At 43.3% G+C, this 22,341-nt stretch overlaps 4 protein-coding genes across 4 annotated transcripts; all 4 read right to left on the bottom strand.

Moving 5' to 3' along the window:
* Positions 1-4,263: 4,263 nt before the first annotated feature.
* LOC148638757 (interferon a3-like) lies at positions 4,264-7,255 on the bottom strand. The gene is made up of 5 exons (XM_088622956.1): positions 6,047-7,255; positions 5,618-5,692; positions 5,349-5,510; positions 4,948-5,022; positions 4,264-4,711 (listed from the first exon to the last, which is right to left on the bottom strand). Exons 1-5 carry the CDS (start codon positions 6,176-6,178, stop codon positions 4,604-4,606), a joined length of 552 nt encoding a protein of 183 aa, XP_088479082.1. The 5' UTR covers positions 6,179-7,255; the 3' UTR covers positions 4,264-4,603.
* A 2,350-nt stretch (positions 7,256-9,605) lies between these two features.
* LOC148638756 (interferon a3-like) lies at positions 9,606-11,769 on the bottom strand. Its single transcript, XM_088622958.1, has 5 exons — positions 10,892-11,769; positions 10,405-10,479; positions 10,166-10,315; positions 10,002-10,076; positions 9,606-9,867 (listed from the first exon to the last, which is right to left on the bottom strand). The coding sequence occupies exons 1-5, from the start codon at positions 11,021-11,023 to the stop codon at positions 9,760-9,762; spliced, it is 540 nt and encodes a 179-aa protein (XP_088479084.1). The 5' UTR covers positions 11,024-11,769; the 3' UTR covers positions 9,606-9,759.
* A 3,446-nt stretch (positions 11,770-15,215) lies between these two features.
* LOC148638755 (interferon a3-like) lies at positions 15,216-16,805 on the bottom strand. The gene is made up of 5 exons (XM_088622607.1): positions 16,674-16,805; positions 16,222-16,296; positions 15,793-15,942; positions 15,564-15,656; positions 15,216-15,320 (listed from the first exon to the last, which is right to left on the bottom strand). The coding sequence occupies exons 1-5, from the start codon at positions 16,803-16,805 to the stop codon at positions 15,216-15,218; spliced, it is 555 nt and encodes a 184-aa protein (XP_088478733.1).
* A 2,359-nt stretch (positions 16,806-19,164) lies between these two features.
* LOC148638754 (interferon a3-like) lies at positions 19,165-20,752 on the bottom strand. Its single transcript, XM_088622606.1, has 5 exons — positions 20,621-20,752; positions 20,169-20,243; positions 19,742-19,891; positions 19,513-19,605; positions 19,165-19,269 (listed from the first exon to the last, which is right to left on the bottom strand). Exons 1-5 carry the CDS (start codon positions 20,750-20,752, stop codon positions 19,165-19,167), a joined length of 555 nt encoding a protein of 184 aa, XP_088478732.1.
* Positions 20,753-22,341: the final 1,589 nt, after the last annotated feature.

Here is a 22,341-nt window from a genome sequence, read left to right as displayed (position 1 = left end):
CACAGGCCGTGTGCAGTCGCTAGTGACTGTGGGTATCACGTGAACCTTGCTGACGTCGTGATACTACTACACGAGGGCACCCACCTCTTCACTGTTTCATTGATTGGTTGATTAATAAACTGGTGAATTAATTGAAGGCTGGGTTCCTGATTTAAATGTATCATTGGGGACCGGTGAGGAGAGGAGGGATTTATGCCTGTACCGTGGAGTATGTGAATAACTCCCTCTGTGTGTTCCTGCAGGGTGGAAGATACATTCACAATACGGGCGCTCAGCGGTGCGCAATTAGCAAGATAAGACTATTGAAGTTAATCGAGTTACTTAAGGAAATAAGAGCTATTGCGGAGATTAAGTTCCGTGCTTATTTCGGTTGCATCTTCATATCTTTCCCTTTATTTTGCCCCACGTTCCCACGGAATATTCATCATGACAAAAACATCAGTACCTCGATAGTAGCGGAACTCGTTATTCAAAGCTGCAGGTAAGAGCTGCGGACACTTTCGCTTTCCCTCCTTCACGTACGTGCTACATAAGCGCCACCTAGTGTCTATTACTTCAGATGTTCGCCGGCTCGGTTTTGATTTTCGTGTTTTGTAACGTGTTTTCGCGTGGCGGGGCTGTGCCTGTGGCGTGGGCCTTGTTAAAGCCATGTTAACAACAAGCGCGGGATACGTGGATTCTGTTGCAAAGCCTCTCGATCACCGAAGTGAAAGATGTACAGACTTGACATTTCCTTTTTGTACGTAGATTTTTTTTGTTACACTGTGGTAGTCAAAATTATTACTATAAGCACGTTTTCGTACTGATCATCGTTTCAGTGAATTAAACTGTGATCAAGAAAAGTTCTTTGGTTGCCGCTTTCAAACCAAAGCGTCTTAAATTCCAGCCGCTAATCGATTCCAGAAGATGGATGTAAAGATAACCAGGCTGAAAGGTAGCGCAGCTGTTTTCCTGTCTAGAATTCCAGTAGAGATTCCAGATTCCACATTTAGCTCCATTTTTTTTTTTTACCACGAGAAATGTGTTTGTCTAACACTTGGAGAAATTAGACTTTCTTCGTATTGGCCGAATACATTGTAAAGAAACCATTTCAGCAGTTTGCAGTTGCCGCAGGAAGGGTCTAAGTTTACAATAGTTACACCCACAGAAAAGTGTCAGCTCTTTGCCCACGAAGAAAGAGAATAAGAGAATATGCGACAGCTTGAAAAATAACATCTGTCTCGTCAGCGCAGACTCCTTGGGTGAAACTGAACCGAACGTGTTTTGTCTGTTTCGCGTCCCAGTAGTGATGTTTAAATTGGCTTCATCACTCTGTTCTCCTCCCCACTGAGAGCTGGTGTGTGGGGAGCGTACTGGTGCATCATCCAGGTGGGGGCTGCACACTGGTGTTGGTGGAGGGGAGTCCTCATTACGTGTACAGCGCTTTGTGTGGAGTGTCTAGAAAAGCGCTATTGGTGTAAGCAATTATTATAAATCTGACCCTGGCATAACTATGCGCTGGAAGGGCTAAAGCACGTCAACGGACTCGGTACCAGTCTGCAGCTACGACCGAATACAGAGCTGGAGGATTCGGAGTACCAGGTCGCGGCTATGTTGGTAAAAAAAATATATAAATTTTAAGAACTCCCCCTGGCAAAATCTGATCAATGAGGACACTACTGAAGAAAAAAAGTTCGAAATCATACTGCGTTATGTTAAATACAGTTACAACAGAGAAACCCTTCTTACATTTATAGTCACTCATGCATACCCCCATTTAACTGCGCCGATCTATGAAGCCTTTTCTTAACGAAGTGTTTTCGAGTATTTTGGGTATTTCAGCGACGATTTCTTGAATCCTGTTAAGGACACTTACCTGAGCGACCCCTTCTCCTTATTTTATGCCATGGAAGAAATACCGCCCAGCAACTCTGCCTAGCCCTGGCGAGCGAACAACAGACTGCATCTCCTGTAAATATTGTAGATTTTGCAGGCTTCGTGCGTGAAGATCCCTCACATAACCTTAGGGGTCCACGAGAACGCGGAAGGCTACGTACGGGTCCGTCTTGAACGGAAAGGGCAGGTTTCGTCGGAGGTTTTCCGTAGTTTGTAAAACGGTCATAGTTTGGATTTCAGAGCTACGGTGTTCACACCAGGCGGTGGTGTGAATCATTCATAGTAGGTCTCCAGTGTTATTATGCGAGGAAGATTACGTCTGCGCTTCCATCCCACCCCGCTATAAATAAACCCCCCTATTAATCAATACAGCGGCCAAACCATGTGGAGTGTCAGTGTAGCTCTGATACAAGTTCCCCTAGAGCTGGCAAACTTATTTTTTCCCGGGTGGGAATGAAGATGGATTTCATTTGTTTAATCTTTGGCCGTTTTTTTTCTGAAAATCTAATGTACAGTTGCAACAAATACCGATAAGAAGATGAATTACTTGGACTCTTAATGTATTTTAACTGCGTTTTTATGCTACGACGTGTTGAAACGCATGCCCTTGTTCGACAGTCGTTATTGACTATTTCTCCAATAACCCTTCCCTTTAACCCGCCATGTTCCCGTTTTTTTTTAAAAGGCGCCCGAGCTCTGCAAGAAACGTACAGCTGGCATTCTTCCATACTTGTCCACTAGGTGGCGCGCTTCACTTAGCCGAGGACTCCTTCTTCAAAACGTCTTTGAAAACAGTTGAGCAGAAAGTGTTGGCACGGCTAGTAAATAAACTAAATTGTACGTGATGGCCGGTCAGTTGTGCCACCTAAAATTGAGATGGAATACTCGCACTGGATGTTCACTTCTGAAGAGCTGGAGAAGAATGTGGTCTCCAGTTGTGTACATTATGGCTCTGTATCGCAGCGTATCTTGTCTGTATTAGTGCCATCGTCTCTCTTAAATATCCACGAGTCCACGTTTTTTAAAGACCTTATCCTTGAGGGAAACGATGACAGTTATTCACGGTTATCCTCGTTTGACAAGCCTACTTGCATTTTTAACTATGTTTAAAATATTGCGTAAGGTTTTAATGAATGTTGATCATTTCTTTTACTGATGTTTCTCCATAGCAGGAAACGGTACATATCCTGCAGGAGTCATGTTTTATTAAAACTGTAGATTTGAGATGGTAAGCTGTGCTTTCTTTCATATTTGGAATAAAGTATCATTTTTCTATGGATGTGGATTTGAACTGAATTGAGCATTGCCCTGGCTCAAGTGCCTGAAAGACAGCCCAGGTTTCAGTCTGTATTTTTGTTTCCCAGTGCTGGTGTGGACAGGTCACTGCTGGGGTCACAGCCTGCAGTGGTTGTCCCTGTTATGGACAAGCTCTGGTCGTTTGAATCACTCTTGTGCATTATATCCTGTCATACAGGAAAACGGATTTTATATAAAAATAGAAGGACCTTCTCTGTTGTAATACATTACTATAACAAGGAAAACAAGCTCTAAATCGGACACCATACGTTTACAGGATAATCGGTTAGAAATGCATCTCTGATAGATTTCTGCTGCTGGTGGTGGTGTGGTGATGGATATTCATAGCAGGTAGTACAGTGGTGACCATCACTGCCTCATAGCGCTAGGGCCCAGGGTTCAAGTCCTGGGGTGTTGTGTGGAGTTCTCCCCATTTTCATTCTCCAGTTACTTCCACGGTCCAAAGACCTCTTTGGTTTCTGTCCTGGGATGGACTGGCGTCCCGTCCAGGGTGTGTCCTGCCTTGCCCTCATTGCTTGTCAGGACAGGCTCTAGCTCCTCCCAAAACCCTTTGTTGGATAAAATGATTAGAAAATAGATGGAAGGGATTTTTTTGGGGGACAAAAAAATGGCATCGGAAAATGTCAGATCGGGTGCAAGCCACTGATTACAATCTGTATCGATTAGCTTTTGAAGTGAGAAGGGGTAAGGGGAATACTTTCCAATTGGATATTGTGCTGAACCCTATTGTGTGGAAACTGGACCTTAAATACTTTTCTATACCTTTCTCATTATTGTTGGTTACACAAACGTCTTAAACCTTTTTTTCTCGCATTTCCTTTTGACACAATTCAATAAAAACTACGGTAGAGAACATTTTCGCATTTGATGTTAAACCACCCTGTGAGTATGCAACACACCCGAAGTGAAATAATTACTATCTGTAAGTATACATATCTGTTTTATAACACCCCCATCCCCTTAAGCACATAGTTGCATATAATAACGATAGAAAAAAACGTGGATTTTGTACCCAATACGATTAGGTTTTGTACGATACGATGCTAGAAAAACCTCAAAGACAAATAAGTCATGTATAAAATGTTTTTCAGTTTATTTTCAAATACAGATCATTAAATACGATCTGAAATCGATGTTTGTTCATATTATGCACTATCAATGCTGAACTGTAAAAAACACTATAAAAATGATACTTTTTGAAGTAATTTCTTTTACACAATAATTATATTCTTAAACACATCAATATAAAGACAGAAAATACATTATAAATATTATACAGATAAAATAAATATTAAATAAATAAATCTGACATGTTTGGTCTTTCACTGTTAAATAAATATAAGGCTGGCTACAACGGCAGCCGTAATAAAACGCTTCTGCATATGATGGAGATGTGAAGCCGTGGAAACGTTTACAGTTTCTGCATTTCTTTCCTCATCAGGTTGGCGAGTCGGTTCAGTTCTTGCAAATGTCTGATGACGTGATGCCTGACAATCTCCCAAGCATCAGCGCTGTATTTCTGTAAAACAATAAAAAAAACAGAACCTTTACTATTAACTGTAACGACACCAGTAATGACGGCAACTGCCTCTATTTTAGAGCAACTAGTAACGTATTAAAATACCTCCCAACCCTAACCTACAGACTTGAACAGAAGGAAAAGGCCACCTCGCTCTTTATCGTTGTCTTATTCAACTGCTTGTTTGTGCGCACCGATATACTGGCGAGAAATACGCCTGACTGAGGACTCCTTACCGTCTTTTTCAAAATGCCTTTTTCCAGCTTCTTAAAGTACGCCTGTAGTTTCTTATGTTGTTTCTTCGGCGCTTGCTGTAAAAATAAGAGTAAATATTAATAACCTGTAGCCGATTATACCAGTTTTCACCGTATTATCTGTTAAGCGCCGTCGTGGTATTTAGTGGGCTCCACATTTAAAGGAGACGGCGTCTACAAGCGAGATCTGGTTTGATATTGGGAAAAACCACACGTTTGATCTGTAATTTTGCAGAACTATCACCAGATGTCCTCGGGTTTCCCATTTTTTTAAAAGAAAAACATAATCCTATATATAGACACTTACATTTAAACGACTAATTATGCGTGCCCCGCCAATTATTTTGATCATAATACAGTCATTTTGTCAACACGCGGTTTACCTTGGTTCCAGCACAGCTCCGCATCTCGCGAGCCTGACGGTGGAGGACTTCTGTGAACTCGTTCAGAAGACTCCTGTCCCAGGTCACCGAGTCCAGATTCCCGGCGTAGAGGTGCAGAAGGTGACGGAAGTTCTCATTCACGAACGCAATTTTATGTTCCATCTGTAATAGCAAATAAGCAGCAGTTAGTACCTCGGTTATTAGCAGTATACATATTCAAAATACATAAATGACGATAATCCTGTTGGAAGACGTGTGGGAGAACTTACGCTCATCTTCCTGGCTCGATTGTACAGCGGCTGTGGAAAGCGAACATCTCCGGTGTCCACCACAATCTCTCCGCCCTGCAAGGGAAGACCGTTAAAAGTTCGTTCTTCACGCGTTTGACTTATCGTTATTGCAGACTAGCTGGACACAGATTTGCAAAGGATAAAGGATGTCTCCGGCAACGAATAGCTAAGCTAGATATATATATATGGCGAAATTGTGATCAGTCGTGATCGAAATTAACACGCATGTTGTATACGTCTGTCATCCTAAGTAGAGCCAGCCACACATAACGTGTTTGAAAAAAAAACAACTTGAGTTATTATTTTTTTTTACTAAACCAAACTGTTTCTACATTTAAGAAGTAAGACAAGCGAGAAAGGAAGTAGACACTCAGCATCTGACGTTTTCATTCTAATTGACAAACTTACCATCTTATTGATGAGCGATAAGGCGTCTCTGCTCACGATATTATATCCGTTCGCGATCCACCTGCATCCCAGAGCGCAGGTCTGGCTGCAGAGCAGGAGAAACAGGCATTTCCACAGGCTTGTCGTCTCCATCGTCGGGATTGTCCGGTCGTGCGGAGGAACTGAGCTCGAAGCGGTTTAAATAAAAGAGTGCAGCAGGAGCGAGGAGAGTGTCTGCTTGTTCTCGGAGAGATGCTCGGTTTGCTGTTGTGATCCATCTTGCTCGCCCGTCGGTCCCGCTAATAAAGGCGATTCTGCGCTAGGTGTGAAAAGTGAAAACGGGAGAGCTGCCGCTCGGAATTTTCTTTTCAGCTCTTTACTTTCGGTTTCCAAATCCAACAGCTCCTGTATGGAAGACGCTCTCTCCGCGGTCTGTGTCCGAAGATCAATTTTGTGATCTCAATTTACATTTGCGACTTTGATTCCAAATATATATAGGCGTATTTTAAAATGTGTACAATATTCATAATTTGTAGTGTTATCTGAGAATTTATACTGAGGGTATACCTTGAAACGCGTGGACACTTTGTCTAATTTCAACACCATTACACAATCGCTTTAAACATCAGAACCATATGTCCAACACTAACCGCTTTTAATATTATTGTAAATTAGGTTTACTGTAGATTTACTGTCGAGATCTTCTAATAAACTAAGCTGGACTTTAACTAGACGCAATGTAGAAAATAACATGTTTTCCTTCTTCAGAATAACCAACCAGGTTGAAAACCCGAAAAAGATCGCCTGCTTTTAGATACGAACCGTAATTTTTGGAAAGAAACACGTCTTTGCAGAAGCATTTTCCGTTTATAGTCATAGTGAAGCAATGCTCGTATTAATGCACGTAAGTTTTGATCGAGTGAAGAAACGTCTATTTCTTCACAAGTCACGCAGTACAGCGACTGATTCCCTTTAAGAGTCTAAGAAAAATAGTCGTCTTAATCCTCTCAGAAAACAGGCTAAAATTTGACTTTAAGCATACTAATTAAAAATTAAAAATCCTACTGCCCGTCTTCACGAAATCTACGAATAATTCAAACAAAATGTAGAAACTTGCATGATATTCTTTGCTTTATCGATCTCCGTCTTGCTGAAACTCTCCGGCGGAGCGGAGTGAAACTCGGCTCGAGCAGAAGGAAAGCGAAAAGCGGGGAGTCCCGGCGCCTGGCCGCCGCGGTGCAGCCTGGGATCGCCCGTGCTTTCCCTTTCTCTTCGACCCTTTCGAATCGATGACGTCGCGGCGCTTGTGTGCCAAGTGAACGTCACAGCCGGGCTCTGTTGCGTCACCTTTTCACTTTGCGTGGCAAAGGGAATGTGTAGGGTGATCTTAATAAGGCCCGGCGAGGTTCCTAAAGGATTTGTACGACCAAGGAAGCGATAATGGTGGAGGTAGCCTTATAACGGGCAGGAGCACCAGGTCGGAAAAAAAACCAACCGCTTTGGAGCTCCGTCCGGGAGGTAACTGACCGAAGTGAGAAGAGATGCAAGGATATCTGCTCCCGCTGTGGGAAGCTGTAATTATTAGTGTAATGTCACACTTCCTTAGTCTCTCAGCTTGTCCCCAGCCCGTGTCGTATCCAATTCACTCCCCCCCCCGAGGGTCCCTCAATGTGCAACACACCACACTTTTAATCGGCACGTTCAAATGGGGGTGAAAATGTTCCTTATTACGGCTCTTTCTGTTGCTGCTGTGGGGCATCCTAATAAGATCACTTTATTGGTTATATACAATTTCTTGCTTTAGGAATTTGTCTTGTCGCAGACCCCAGCTTGCTCTCCATGAGACACACAGACAGGGAGAGAAGCTGGGGGTCAGAGCGCAGGGTCAGCCATTTATTCGGCGCCCCTGGGGCAGCTGAGGGCTTCCTCTTCCGGCTTCGGGATACGAACCGGCAACCTTTCAGCCACAGGCGCAGATCCTGAGCCACAGAGCCACCCAGTTAAAAAATAAAAAGACCAATCATAATCGAGTACAGAATTTAAACAACAGAATTTATCTGTATCGCACGTTTCTGACCAATTCCAATATTCCCTCGTGGCTTCTATTGTGTGGGAAAAATGATACGGGTTTTTATTCAACAAGGATGTCTTAGACCGTGTAGCTGAATCCAGAACGGGCTCTGAGCGCTGCTCTGCCTCATCACCCCCTGGTTTAGCTCGGGTTCGAGTCTGACTTGCATTGCGCTCTGTATCCTCCGATACGGACAGATCAGTCTGTCATGACCGGCCCTGTGACAGGACAAGCTGGGGTCGTTCGCTCCTGCGCATTATATCCCGTCATGCAGGGCAACAATTAAAATACCGCACAAGGTTTGTAAAATTCAAAGATTTATTGTGCAAAATTACAATCACAAGGGGAATGGTGATGCATTAAGTAAGTAGTCAAGATTTGTTTCTGTTTTTCCTACAGACACCATTTAAAAAAGGGCACATTGAGAAATGTTGACTGATTAATAGGTTCAGCAAAACCGCAATAATACTGAGCTTTTCCAATTTTATTTTTGAAATGACACCATCAAAAAAAATGTTGTACCCAGTGCAAGTAATTGTAATCTGGAATACGTTTTATTCGTATAAAGTAAAACGCAAACGAGCAACAGTGAAAAATGCACACAGGGAAGTTGGTTGCTTTTCAAATGAAGCCTTGTAGTATACTGTACGTTACTTTCAAATGTCTGCTTACAACCCCTACAGTGAAACACTTGTATTTGTAAGCGTGTGTGTTAATCCTCTCCGTCAGATACACAAGTCGTAATAAATGCATTAAAATACATGAAGTATTATTTTTAATATGATTAAAAGTAATAAGATCAGAAAAAAACGTCAATAATACTGAGCTTTTCAAATATTTTGACTGAATTTTATTTTTAAAATTCAAGTAACCCCCAAAAAAATAAAAATACATCCAGGAAAGTAGAATACGTTTCAAATGGACATGACACCGAAGTTTGTGATAGTGGAACAACTGGACCTAAAATCCTTATTTACCTCGTTTTCTCGATGTCTTTGGCTAAAAAAAATACATATTGAAAACCTTTCTCAAAAACTAACCTTTTAACACAATTCAAGAAAACTATGGTGGTGAACATTTACTTTTAGATTTGGGTGCGCAATATACCAACAGTGATATATGTCTGTATCTGTAAGTATATACAAGTGTTTTTAATCCTTTGTCAACTGCATTGGCCATTATTCCAATGTTTCGATTAAAAATGATTCTGGTTTCTTATTACAATTGACACGTACAGTACTATATACAGAAATAAAATACTGTCAATAGAAAGTTAAAAGAGATGCTTGGTTTATTTTTTACAGTAATACTTATTACACACATTAATTAATAAATATTCAATATTAAATAACATACACATCAATCGGAAACCGGCTTTTTCATGTTGTCACAAGAAAAATAGTACAAAAACTGTATAAAAAAATAGTTTGAAATGCATTCTGAGGTATAAAAAATATATAAAATAAGTTAAATTCTGCTCTAAACACTTATCAAATACATAGCCATAAATATTACTTAAGACAAATAAAATAAATAGTTCAAAATTTTAAATATCTTTTAAATAAATAAATATTTTGTTTGGTCTCTTTCACTCTTGGGTTTTTACAGCGACTGCAGTTCCAGCTGCAGTAAACCTTGTCCAACGTAATTGAGAGGTTAAGTCTCAGAAAGTCTGCATTTCTTTCCTCATCCCACCGGCGAGCCTCTCCAGTTCTTGCAAATGTTGAAAAGTATGTGTTCTGACGATTTCCCAAGCACTGGCGCTGTATTTCTGAAAAACAAAAACAAAGCCCTTGTTATGAATGATGATCGCTCTATTTTTCTTCTCGAAGGTCGTGTTGGGGGGGGGGGGGGGGAGAGAACGCGATATATCCAATAAATTGGGGAGCAAAGGGGTGTCCTTACCGCCTTTTTCAAAGTGTTTTCGTTCAGCTTCTTAAAGTACAGCTGCAGGTTCTCGTCTCTTTTCTGGGACGCTTCCTGTAAATGACGAGATCAGTCATTATTCATTCGTCCGGCTGTCGACTGAAAACGATTACATCGGGCTTCCACGCCCCCCTGGTACTCACACAGCTCCGAAGTTCGCTTGCCTGGCGGTGGATGACGGCTATCAATTTGTTCAGAAGACTCCTGTCCCAGGTCAAAGAGTCCAGATTCTCGGCGTAGAGGCGTAGAAGGTGATGGAGGGTCTCATCCATGAACGCAATCTTATGTTCCGTCTGTTACGGCGAATAAAAAACGGTGAGTACCTGCATTATTAGCAGTATAAATATATAATTTAATGATAATCCTGTGTGGGAGAACTTACGCTCATCTTTCTGACGCGATTGTACAGTGGCTGGGGGAAGCGGACATCTCCCGTGTCCACGACCGTCTCTCCGCCCTGCAAGCAAAGAACAAAGCATCTTGGCTCAAGTTCATCTTCACAAGTCAAATAACATTCGTGTTTTGTTTTTTGTTTTTTGTTTTTTGCAACGCTCGCTCATGCAGGAATCGGCTTCTTTGTTAATACACGGTAAGCATGATTAAGCATGACACCCTTGGATAGATCCACACAAGCTTATTTAAAAATTTGTTTTGTACTGGTTCACATTTATTTACACGAAATGTTTTTATAGTCAGGAAGTAAGACAAGTGATAACTTTTTCTGCATGCGTTCGCGAAATTATATTGCGAATTCTTAATTTATTCGCACAATAGGAAATGCTTTAACTTCTGAGCGTCTTGCATTACTATTTTCGTCGTTTTGAGAGAATATTGACAAGCCCCGACATGCGCTCTGAAGTGTAACTTACCATCTTATTGATGAGCGATAAGGCGTCTCTGCTCACGATATTATATCCGTTCGCGATCCACCTGCATCCCAGAGCGCAGGTCTGGCTGCAGAGCAGGAGAAACAGGCATTTCCACAGGCTTGTCGTCTCCATCGTCGGGATTGTCCGGTCGTGCGGAGGAACTGAGCTCGAAGCGGTTTAAATAAAAGAGCGCAGCAGGAGCGAGGAGAGTGTCTGCTTGTTCTCGGAGAGATGCTCGGTTTGCTGTTGTGATCCATCTTGCTCGCCCGTCGGTCCCGCTAATAAAGGCGATTCTGCGCTAGGTGTGAAAAGTGAAAACGGGAAGTTTTCACCGGCGGCTCTCTGCTTTCTCTTTCAGTTTCCGCCGGAAGGAGCGCGCAGAAAGCGTGCTCTGTATCGGACTCGCGCTCTTGCTGATTAAATACTTAAACGTCTGTTAATTGTGGTTGTTTTACTGTCATTTTATTTGAGCGTTTCGCGGGAGGCAGATATCAAGACCCGACCATCCGAAAAGGTCTGTTCTATAATAATTATTACGTTACTTTATTAACCCTTTACAGGAATGATCTTTTCGCAGACCCCAGCTTGCTCTCCATGAGACACACAGACAGGGAGAGAGCGCTAGTTGTGCTGCCCACGCTTAACGCTTTGTAAGGATCTTCACAATTAAAAATATCTGCGTATCTGTATTATATCGCTAATGCCTTATTTGATTTCGCAGTGCGTCTGCACAACTGTCCCGCAGACATCACTGCAGGTCTTCGTCTGGCGTTCTCGGGTAGCTGTGCAACTGAAGAAAGAAGATCTTATCCCCGTTTTGGGTTCCATTGGGTTCCATAAAGATAATTTAATTCTCCTTTCATCTTTGAAGGCCACTTTCCGAAGTTAATGCGCTGCAGCCATAGAGGTCGCTCGAGGGAAAGAGAGACGAAAAGTGAAAAACGCCGCTGGGAAGCCCGGAGCTGCTCGCTTTCTCTGGCAGGGTTTTCGAATCCATGACGTCAAGGGGTTTCGCTTTCAGTGCCAGCCTGCGACCTGGGACGAATGGAACGTGTACGCGGCGCTGTTGCGTCACCTTTCACTTTGGTCTCTCTGTGAAATTCTGTAGAAGTGTGGATCACCGTAGGGCGGCTATCACCAGCTGGCCTGGATCTCACTGGGACCTTCCGCGGTCCTCGAGTTTCTTCGTGCCCGTTCCTAAGTCTGGGCGGCGGGGTGAGCGGTCTCATCTCCCCCTGGTGGCTCCTGCAGTGGTTTAAAAAGAAATTGCCGTAAAGAACACTGTTTGGGGAAAATCGAAGTCCTCGTGTTTAATTTTGTGCCGTTAAACCAGGAAAGAATGTAATGTCTGCATTATCTACAGCAGTTCTTTCTTCATTTCAGTCTCTGACTTTCCGACAATAGCCCAGTCTACGCTAGCAATTTCCAGTTAGGCTGGTCTGTCTTTCTCCTACACGGAATTCATCAGGAATAACAACACCCACGACTGATTTAGGCGGATTTAAAGTTTCTTAAAGTGTAGTAGTCACTGCAGATCTGGCTCGGTTGAGGGGCGTCCCCTTTTGCAGAGCACGAGGGGGCTGAGACCCCCTGCAGAGTGAGGAGGGTCCAAGACGCAGATGGGGTGGAGATGGGGTGGAGGAGGGACACAGGAGACATTCAATTGTTTGTCATTATACTTCCACAGGTGCATAGTATAATGAAAAGGGTTTCTCATTAGTCTCTCAGGTGCAGTATATACAGAACAGCAGACAAGACAATAGACAGAAAACACAATAAAAGTGTAAACAACGGGTATGGTACCAGTGGAACAGTTCCCATATCTGTTAAAAACTGTGCAAAAGTACACAAACGGAGCAAAACGGTGCAAAATTTATATGGCAATTATCAAATGGTACAACTACACTCAAGTACAGTTTTAAGTTAAAGTTTGGCTTACATTCAATTGTTGGAGGTATGGTGTATGTAGTGGTGTAGGAGTACGTTGTTGTGGGTACAGGAAGAAGTGAGCAGAGATCGTACTTTGGTGGGTGGGTCACCAGCGTGGCAGCTCTGGGGAAAAAGCCATTTCGGAGTCTTTTTGTGTGCGACTGGAATGTCCAGAACCTTCTACCAGACGCGGACAAACAAGTTGTGACTGGGGGGGGGGGTTGGGGTCCCTCATAATTTTTGTGGCTTATTTCAGACAGCTGGTGTTGTAGATATCCTGGATGGAGGGTAAGGCATTGCCGATTGATGATGTGTTGGGCAGTTTTCTCTTCAGAAGAGATCAAGGAAACCTCCAGACACACAGCGCCCCTTCCTGCGCTGGGACTACCATGGCCTAGTACAACCATCTGAGCTATCACTGGGACTATTTATTTAATTAGCTAGATAAGTGTCACACCTCAAGTCAGGCTCCATGGTAGTCCACAGGTAAATGAGCCTTTAATCATCTTTTCATTGGCCTTTCAATTTAGAACAAAAATCAGAAGACAGCAGGCTTTCTAGGTAATGAGTCTGATGCCCCTGGTTTAAAAAAACTGAGCTGGGTTCCAGTTCCCCCAGTCCTAAGAGATGAACTAGGGTTTCCCAATGCAGGGTCTCTTGACCCTGGTGTCTGATTTGTGTCCTGACCCCAAGTTTAAGTCGGAGACTGTAAGCACAACAAGTTAACCAGTAGGTTAAAACCTGTTCAGGTACAGGGCCAGTCACTAAAGTCTAATTAATAAGAGTCTCAGCTGAACAGCAGGAAGTGGGGCTGGAGTGGAAGTGGGCAGACAGTGGGTCACCAGGTCCAGGACTGGGAAGTTCTGCATCAGCCTCCCATCTGTTCCCAGATGTCATTAGTGATGATGTTCTATCCTGAATGGAATCCAATGAGCTCCTTGAGGTGAAAAGTAATTGCTTCATTCTCCTTCACTTTTCAGTTAAGTGACCTGTTTTGCTTTTCACAAGATGAAGCCCTGCAGTAATAAATATTCTTTGATAACCACTACCATAGGAGACCAGAATCCAAGGCACCTGGCATATGGACATGCTGTTGTCCACACACTCTCAGCGTGAGAGTGTAACCTCAACATGCCTTTGACAAAACAGTACCCAGCATTCTAACAACCTCAACATCAGTGCAGGTAACGAATGAATGATTAATATTTTATCTGTTTTAAGTATGTTCATATTTTAAGTACTGTACTGCGGTCTCCAATCATATGGCTGCTGAGCCAGCAAAGAGCCACCAACACTGACATCCATGTTTCAAAAGAGCAAAGGCTACATGTCCACATCGTAGACATTTCAATCATTGTAGTCTGTAGATCACATTAGTTCATTAGAGCACGATCAGTCCCTGAGCCAATGACTCATTAGAAGTGTCAAATTGAAGTGTGGAGCTGAGGGATGGAGTATTAACTGTTGGCCATCGTTTCAACTCGACTGTGACCTGTTGTGTGTGTCTGTGTGTGTCCTGTGATGGACTGGTGTCCACTTGTGCTCTCTGGTCCTGTTTCACTGTTGATTCTGAAGAAACCTGCTGTGTTGACTTTGTCCGTGAGAAGGGTTTGAATACATATATCAGGTCCCATTGTGCTCTTCATCTGAAAGATTTTATTCAGTTTGCAAAGAGAAAAGTCACTGCACGTTGTGTTGCGTTTGTTGGAAACTCTGGACTGTAATGTCCTCTGACCATTCTGATTAGTATTAATTCTGCTTCAAGATGTTATGAAAGACCAAAGCAGACTCTGTCTTTGTGTAAAAGTTAAATAGTTTTATTATAAAAACTGAATACAACTCTTTGGACACAATAAAACGTTCATTATTTAAAAAAATACAATTTATGTTTCACATTGATTTTTAAAGCAAGCTCCTGAGAACTTATCAAGTAACATTTTTAGGAACGTGTCCTTATACAGAATACACACATTCTAGTCCAACATTTTAATTCAGATTATACAAAGACAATAGTAAAATAACTTCATTCGAAATACATTTTATAAATAAATGTTAAAAAAATAAATATATAAATTATTTTTTTCCTTCCAAAAATAAATATATAAACATTTCAAACATAAGTGGTGTGAAAACATTGAAAAGAGGTGAAAGTGCATTCCTTACACAATCTGCAATAACGTACCGACACTATTCATTATTTCATTATTCAGTATTTCTTAACAGATTAGACCAAAATCAGATTCGGTGTAAACAAAATCAGAAAAGTCTGTCTAAAATAACACGCTTAGTCCTCCGGTTAGAAATACATCCGCATCCTTCCGTTGTTTCTCATCTCTCCTCTTCCTCTCTCTCCCCGAGTTTCGATGTGGGTCTTAAAATGTCCGTTGTGTTGAGTTTATTCCTCTCCCTTCACTGCCCTGATGGAGCCGGCGAGTAGCTCCAGTCTCTGCAGGTGTCGGGACACTTGCGCTCTGACCGCCTCCCACGCCGCGGTCCTGTCCTGCAAGGAGAAGCTCCAGGCGTCAGTGTGAGCGCTGAGGGCGGGACACGCGTGTCCCTCAGGTCAGGACGCGTCTCAATCCGTCTTGGTTATTAAACAAACTCGGATATCTTTCCTAACCGCACTAGAGGGATCATCAGCCCCGGACTGGATGGCAGTCTGGACGAAGGCTGCTGCACACAGCCAGTGAGCTGTCGGAACCAGTCCGAGCGCTCTCGCTGCAGAGCGAAGGCGGTGCCGTACCTTACTTCTCAGGAGGTTTTCCACGTCCTTGAAGTACCGCTTCAGTTTCTTACTCTCCTGAGTGTGTCGGGAGGCGCGTTTCATCTCCTGGGTCTGTTTAAGACAAGCAAGACCAATGATTGTGTGGATTGATGGATGCCAGCAGGACCTCTCACAAGCCTGGCTGATTTGCTCTTGCTGGGAGTTTGGACTCCAAGGCGGAGGGGGGCGGTGAGACCGAGACACTCACGCATCTCTCCAGCTCGGAGGTCTGGCGGTGCAGGTCGAGCTGGAAGAACTCCAGCATTTTCTCATCCCAGCTGCCGGAGCCCGGGTTTCTTCTGTACAGCTCTCGGATGTGCTTGATGGCTTCGAGGATGAACACCAGCTTCTCCTCGGCCTGGTAAAACCGTTGTGCATTCTTAATAATTTCGTTTTCAGCATTAACTTGAATTGCAATTGACCGTTTTTACACTAAACATGCTTATAGACAAGAGACTGATGTATAAACAGAAGTTAAGAACGTTAATGGTTCTGAAGGATTTGTAGGTGATGAAAAGGTGCCACCCACTCTCTCTCTCAAGCATGTGAATGTGAATTTTATCGCGCATTGACTTCTATTCATTACAATTAAGGAAAGAAATCATAAGGTAGTAATAATGAACAATGTTCTCCTTACCTTAAAGTCCTTGGCGTGCCTGTAAGACTCGCTCGGGAAAGGCACGATGACACTGGAGTGCACGAATTCCCCGCCCTGGAACAGGCAACATGCACTTGATGTGAACGAGTCAATACGGTTTTAAAGTAAACCTAGTCTTAACGACATTATTCACAAGATCACGTACTTAGTACTGCGGGACAAGGAGGAGACTCAAAATTCAATAGAATTGGAATTTAGAGTCACATAACTCATTTTCAATAAATCTACTCTCATGCTTGCCGTTTATCAGTGTTTCAAATAGTTCCGTGTCAAATATTCTAAAGCATTCTTAGGAAAAAGTATAATTCGTTTAGGACTCAGTGCAGCGCCTCAATGATGTTCACCACACCATTTTCCTGCTGAATTGTTCGCCCTGAGATTATTGTGACAATTTGCAGGCTGCAGGAGGGCATCTCCCCGGAGAGACTCACCATCCCTCTGAGCAGCGACAGCGCGTCCGTGTTCACGGCGCTGAAACTGTGCCGAGTCCACCTGCAGCCCCGGCACAGATTCTGGCTGCAGAGAACGAGGAAGCAGCACTTCCACAGGCTCCTGAGCTCCATTCTTTCCGCGTCTCCTTCGCTGCTGTGTGTGGAGGCGATAGTTCTGTTAATCGGACCTGAAGCCGAGGGTATAGAGCAGGGCTCGGACAGATCCGTGTCTTATGCGCTCTTCTTGAAGTCCTCCGGTTGCTCTTACCTGCCATGGTGCTCTCTCCTGTGGGAGGTTTATACCTCAGCCAGGTAGACGCTTGGAAAGTGAAAGCGAGGATCGGAAGTTTAGCACCTGAAGTCGCGGGATTCACAGCGCCGTCATACTTTCATTTTCAAGCCCACAGGTAAGTTACGTATCGCTCGGATATTGTGAGGAGCCGTTCAGCAAACGGATAATACGGGCGTTGTCTTGCTGGACTGTACATGTAGGGATATTTCCCGGACTCGACCTCGCCCCTCTCCTGCCCAGAGCGCGGAATTTAAACCTGTAGAACACAGCTCATCCAGCTCCCCACTCTGACCTCTTACGTGAAACTCGTTTATTCTGTATTTTGCCATTTAATGAAGCCAGTTTCGGGTTTTCACCAGTATGTTGGTGTGATTAAATTTCTAAATGGGTCAAAGATTCACATAAGACTAGAACTTAGAATACAGGTTCATTGCTTTAACATTTCCACCAGGGTATTGAGACCTTGAGATCCAAAATCTATCCAGAGGCCTGTTTTGTATTTAAAATAACGTAGTAGATTAAAACCCGTTCAGGTACAGGACCAGTCACTAAAGTCTAATTAATAAGAGTCTCAGCTGAACAACAGGAAGTGGGGCTGGAGTGGAAGTGGGCAGACAGTGGGTCACCAGGTCCAGGACTGGGAAGTTCTGCATCAGCCTCCCATCTGTTCCCAGATGTCATTAGTGATGATGTTCTATCCTGAGTGGAATCTAATGTGCTCATTGAGGTGAAAAGTAATTGCTTCATTATCTTTCACTTTTCAGTTAAGTGACCTGTTTTGCTTTTCACAAGATGAAGCCCTGCAGTAATAAATATTCTTTGATATCCACTACCATAGGAGACCAGAATCCAAGGCACCTGGCATATGGACATGCTGTTGTCCACTCACTCTCAGCGTGAGAGTGTAACCTCAACATGCCTTTGACAAAACAGTACCCAGCATTCTAACAACCTCAACATCAGTGCAGGTAACGAATTAATAATTAATATAACAATAATTAATGATTAATATTTTATCTGTTTTAAGTATGTTTATATTTTAAGTACTGTACTGCGGTCTCCAATCATATGGCTGCTGAGCCAGTAAAGAGCCACCAGCACTGACATCCATGTTTCAAAAGAGCAAAGGCTACATGTCCACATCGTAGACATTTCAATCATTGTAGTCTGTAGATCACATTAGTTCATTAGAGCACGATCAGTCCCTGAGCCAATGACTCATTAGAAGTGTCAAATTGAAGTGTGGAGCTGAGGGATGGAGTATTAACTGTTGGCCATCGTTTCAACTCGACTGTGACCTATGTCACAGTCGTGTGTGTCCTGTGATGGACTGGTGTCCACTTGTGCTCTCTGGTCCTGTTTCACTGTTGATTCTGAAGAAACCTGCTGTGTTGACTTTGTCCGTGAGAAGGGTTTGAATACATATATCAGGTCCCATTGTGCTCTTCATCTGAAAGATTTTATTCAGTTTGCAAAGAGAAAAGTCACTGCACGTTGTGTTGCGTTTGTTGGAAACTCTGGACTGTAATGTCCTCTGACCATTCTGATTAGTATTAATTCTGCTTCAAGATGTTATGAAAGACCAAAGCAGACTCTGTCTTTGTGTAAAAGTTAAATAGTTTTATTATAAAAACTGAATACAACTCTTCGGACACAATAAAACATTAATTATTTTAAAAAATACAATTTATGTTTCACATTGATTTTTAAAGCAAGCTCCTGAGAACTTATCAAGTAACATTTTTAGGAACGTGTCCTTATACAGAATACACACATTCTAGTCCAACATTTTAATTCAGATTATACAAAGACAATAGTAAAATAACTTCATTCGAAATACATTTTATAAATAAATGTTAAAAAAATAAATATATAAATTATTTTTTTCCTTCCAAAAATAAATATATAAACATTTCAAACATAAGTGGTGTGAAAACATTGAAAAGAGGTGAAAGTGCATTCCTTACACAATCTGCAATAACGTACCGACACTATTCATTATTTCATTACTCAGTATTTCTTAACAGATAAGACCAAAATCAGATTCGGTGTAAATAAAATCAGAAAAGTCTGTCTAAAATAACGCGCTTAGTCCTCCGGTTAGAAATACATCCGCATCCTTCCGTTGTTTCTCATCTCTCCTCTTCCTCTCTCTCCCCGAGTTTCGATGTGGTTCTTAAAATGTCCGTTGTGTTGAGTTTATTCCTCTTCCTTCACTGCCCTGATGGAGCCGGCGAGTAGCTCCAGTCTCTGCAGGTGTCGGGACACTTGCGCTCTGACCGCCTCCCACGCCGCGGTCCTGTCCTGCAAGGAGAAGCTCCAGGCGTCAGTGTGAGCGCTGAGGGCGGGACACGCGTGTCCCTCAGGTCAGGACGCGTCTCAATCCGTCTTGGTTATTAAACAAACTCGAATGTCTTTCCTAACCGCACTAGAGGGATCATCAGCCCCGGACTGGATGGCAGTCTGGACGAAGGCTGCTGCACACAGCCAGTGAGCTGTCGGAACCAGTCCGAGCGCTCTCGCTGCAGAGCGAAGGCGGTGCCGTACCTTACTTCTCAGGAGGTTTTCCACGTCCTTGAAGTACCGCTTCAGTTTCTTACTCTCCTGAGTGTGTCGGGAGGCGCGTTTCATCTCCTGGGTCTGTTTAAGACAAGCAAGACCAATGATTGTGTGGATTGATGGATGCCAGCAGGACCTCTCACAAGCCTGGCTGATTTGCTCTTGCTGGGAGTTTGGACTCCAAGGCGGAGGGGGGCGGTGAGACCGAGACACTCACGCATCTCTCCAGCTCGGAGGTCTGGCGGTGCAGGTCGAGCTGGAAGAACTCCAGCATTTTCTCATCCCAGCTGCCGGAGCCCGCGTTTCTGCTGTACAACTCTCGGATGTGCTTGATGGCTTCGAGGATGAACACCAGCTTCTCCTCGGCCTGGTAAAACCGTTGTGCATTCTTAATCATTTCGTTTTCAGCATTAACTTGAATTGCAATTGACCGTTTTTACACTAAACATGCTTATAGACAAGAGACGGATGTATAAACAGAAGTTAAGAACGTTAATGGTTCTGAAGGATTTGTAGGTGATGAAAAGGTGCCACCCACTCTCTCTCAAGCATGTGAATGTGAATTTTATCGCGCATTGACTTCTATTCATTACAATTAAGGAAAGAAATCACAAGGTAATAATAATGAACAATGTTCTCCTTACCTTAAAGTCCTTGGCGTGCCTGTAAGACTCGCTCGGGAAAGGCACGATGACACTGGAGTGCACGAATTCCCCGCCCTGGAACAGGCAACATGCACTTGATGTGAACGAGTCAATACGGTTTTAAAGTAAACCTAGACTTAACGACATTATTCACAAGATCACGTACTTAGTACTGCGGGACAAGGAGGAGACTCAAAATTCAATAGAATTGGAATTTAGAGTCACATAACTCATTTTCAATAAATCTACTCTCATGCTTGCCGTTTATCAGTGTTTCAAATAGTTCCGTGTCAAATATTCTAAAGCATTCTTAGGAAAAAGTATAATTCGTTTAGGACTCAGTGCAGCGCCTCAATGATGTTCACCACACCATTTTCCTGCTGAATTGTTCGCCCTGAGATTATTGTGACAATTTGCAGGCTGCAGGAGGGCATCTCCCCGGAGAGACTCACCATCCCTCTGAGCAGCGACAGCGCGTCCGTGTTCACGGCGCTGAAACTGTGCCGAATCCACCTGCAGCCCCGGCACAGATTCTGGCTGCAGAGAACGAGGAAGCAGCACTTCCACAGGCTCCTGAGCTCCATTCTGCCCGCGTCTCCTTCGCTGCTGTGTGTGGAGGCGATAGTTCTGTTAATCGGACCTGAAGCCGAGGGTATAGAGCAGGGCTCGGACAGATCCGTGTCTTATGCGCTCTTCTTGAAGTCCTCCGGTTGCTCTTACCTGCCATGGTGCTCTCTCCTGTGGGAGGTTTATACCTCAGCCAGGTAGACGCTTGGAAAGTGAAAGCGAGGATCGGAAGTTTAGCACCTGAAGTCGCGGGATTCACAGCGCCGTCATACTTTCATTTTCAAGCCCACAGGTAAGTTACGTATCGCTCGGATATTGTGAGGAGCCGTTCAGCAAACGGATAATACGGGCGTTGTCTTGCTGGACTGTACATGTAGGGATATTTCCCGGACTCGACCTCGCCCCTCTCCTGCCCAGAGCGCGGAATTTAAACCTGTAGAACACAGCTCATCCAGCTCCCCACTCTGACCTCTTACATGCATCTCGTTTATTCTGGGTTTTGCCTTTAAATGAAGCCAGTTTCGGTTTTTCACCAGTATGTTGGTGTGATTAAATTTCTAAATGGGTCAAAGATTCACATAAGACTAGAACTTAGAATACAGGTTCATTGCTTTAACATTTCCACCAGGGTATTGAGACCTTGAGATCAAAAATCTATCCAGAGGCCTGTTTTGTATTTAAAATAATGTAGTAGATTAAAACCTGTTCAGGTACAGGGCCAGTCACTAAAGTCTAATTAATAAGAGTCTCAGCTGAACAACAGGAAGTGGGGCTGGAGTGGAAGTGGGCAGACAGCGGGTCACCAGGTCCAGGACTGGGAAGTTCTGCATCAGCCTCCCATCTGTTCCCAGATGTCATTAGTGATGATGTTCTATCCTGAATGGAATCCAATGAGCTCCTTGAGGTGAAAAGTAATTGCTTCATTCTCCTTCACTTTTCAGTTAAGTGACCCATTTCGCTTTTCGCAAGATGAAGCCCTGCAGTAATAAATATTCTTTGATATCCACTACCATAGGAGACTACAATCCGAGGCCACCTGACATTTAGACATGCTGCTGTCCACACACTTCCAGGTAATGAATTAATAATTAATATAACAATAGTCATTAACATTTTATCTGTTTTAAATATGTTCATATTTTAAGTACTGTACTGCGGTCTCCAATCATATGGCTGCTGAGCCAGTAAAGAGCCACCAGCACTGACATCCATGTTTCAAAAGAGCAAAGGTTACATGTCCACATCGTAGACATTTCAATCATTGTAGTCTGTAGATCACATTAGTTCATTAGAGCACGATCAGTCCCTGAGCCAATGACTCATTAGAAGTGTCAAATTGAAGTGTGGAGCTGAGGGATAGAGTATTAACTGTTGGCCATCGTTTCAACTCAACTGTGACCTATTGTGTGTGTCTGTGTGTGTCCTGTGATGGACTGGTGTCCACTTGTGCTCTCTGGTCCTGTTTCACTGTTGATTCTGAAGAAACCTGCTGTGTTGACTTTGTCAGTGAGAAGGGTTTGAATACATATATCAGGTCCCATTGTGCTCTTCATCTGAAAGATTTTATTCAGTTTGCAAAGAGAAAAGTCACTGCACGTTGTGTTGC

This window comes from Lepisosteus platostomus, chromosome 28 (assembly GCF_059453375.1).
Source record: "Lepisosteus platostomus isolate fLepPlt1 chromosome 28, fLepPlt1.hap1, whole genome shotgun sequence".
Lineage (NCBI taxonomy): Eukaryota > Metazoa > Chordata > Actinopteri > Semionotiformes > Lepisosteidae > Lepisosteus > Lepisosteus platostomus.
Note: the sequence above shows the minus strand (reverse complement) of the source record. Positions and strands in the feature narration are given on the sequence as shown.

Bases quoted from the DNA above. Each gene is read 5' to 3' on its own strand.
- LOC148638757 (XM_088622956.1), bottom strand. From the start codon at position 6,178: ATGGAGACGACAAGCCTGTGGAAATGCCTGTTTCTCCTGCTCTGCAGC. The intron at 5,693-6,046 runs GTAAGTTTGTCA...CTTCCCTTGCAG, and splicing joins TATCGCTCATCAATAAGATG to GGCGGAGAGATTGTGGTGGA. The intron at 4,712-4,947 runs GTAAGGAGTCCT...ATTGTTTTACAG, and splicing joins AAGGCATTTTGAAAAAGACG to AAATACAGCGCTGATGCTTG.
- LOC148638754 (XM_088622606.1), bottom strand. From the start codon at position 20,752: ATGGAGCTCAGGAGCCTGTGGAAGTGCTGCTTCCTCGTTCTCTGCAGC. The intron at 20,244-20,620 runs GTGAGTCTCTCC...TGCCTGTTCCAG, and splicing joins TGTCGCTGCTCAGAGGGATG to GGCGGGGAATTCGTGCACTC. The intron at 19,270-19,512 runs GTACGGCACCGC...TTCTCCTTGCAG, and splicing joins AAAACCTCCTGAGAAGTAAG to GACAGGACCGCGGCGTGGGA.
- LOC148638755 (XM_088622607.1), bottom strand. From the start codon at position 16,805: ATGGAGCTCAGGAGCCTGTGGAAGTGCTGCTTCCTCGTTCTCTGCAGC. The intron at 16,297-16,673 runs GTGAGTCTCTCC...TGCCTGTTCCAG, and splicing joins TGTCGCTGCTCAGAGGGATG to GGCGGGGAATTCGTGCACTC. The intron at 15,943-16,221 runs GTAAGGAGAACA...CGGTTTTACCAG, and splicing joins GGCACGCCAAGGACTTTAAG to GCCGAGGAGAAGCTGGTGTT.
- LOC148638756 (XM_088622958.1), bottom strand. From the start codon at position 11,023: ATGGAGACGACAAGCCTGTGGAAATGCCTGTTTCTCCTGCTCTGCAGC. The intron at 10,480-10,891 runs GTAAGTTACACT...CTTTGCTTGCAG, and splicing joins TATCGCTCATCAATAAGATG to GGCGGAGAGACGGTCGTGGA. The intron at 9,868-10,001 runs GTAAGGACACCC...TTTGTTTTTCAG, and splicing joins AAAACACTTTGAAAAAGGCG to AAATACAGCGCCAGTGCTTG.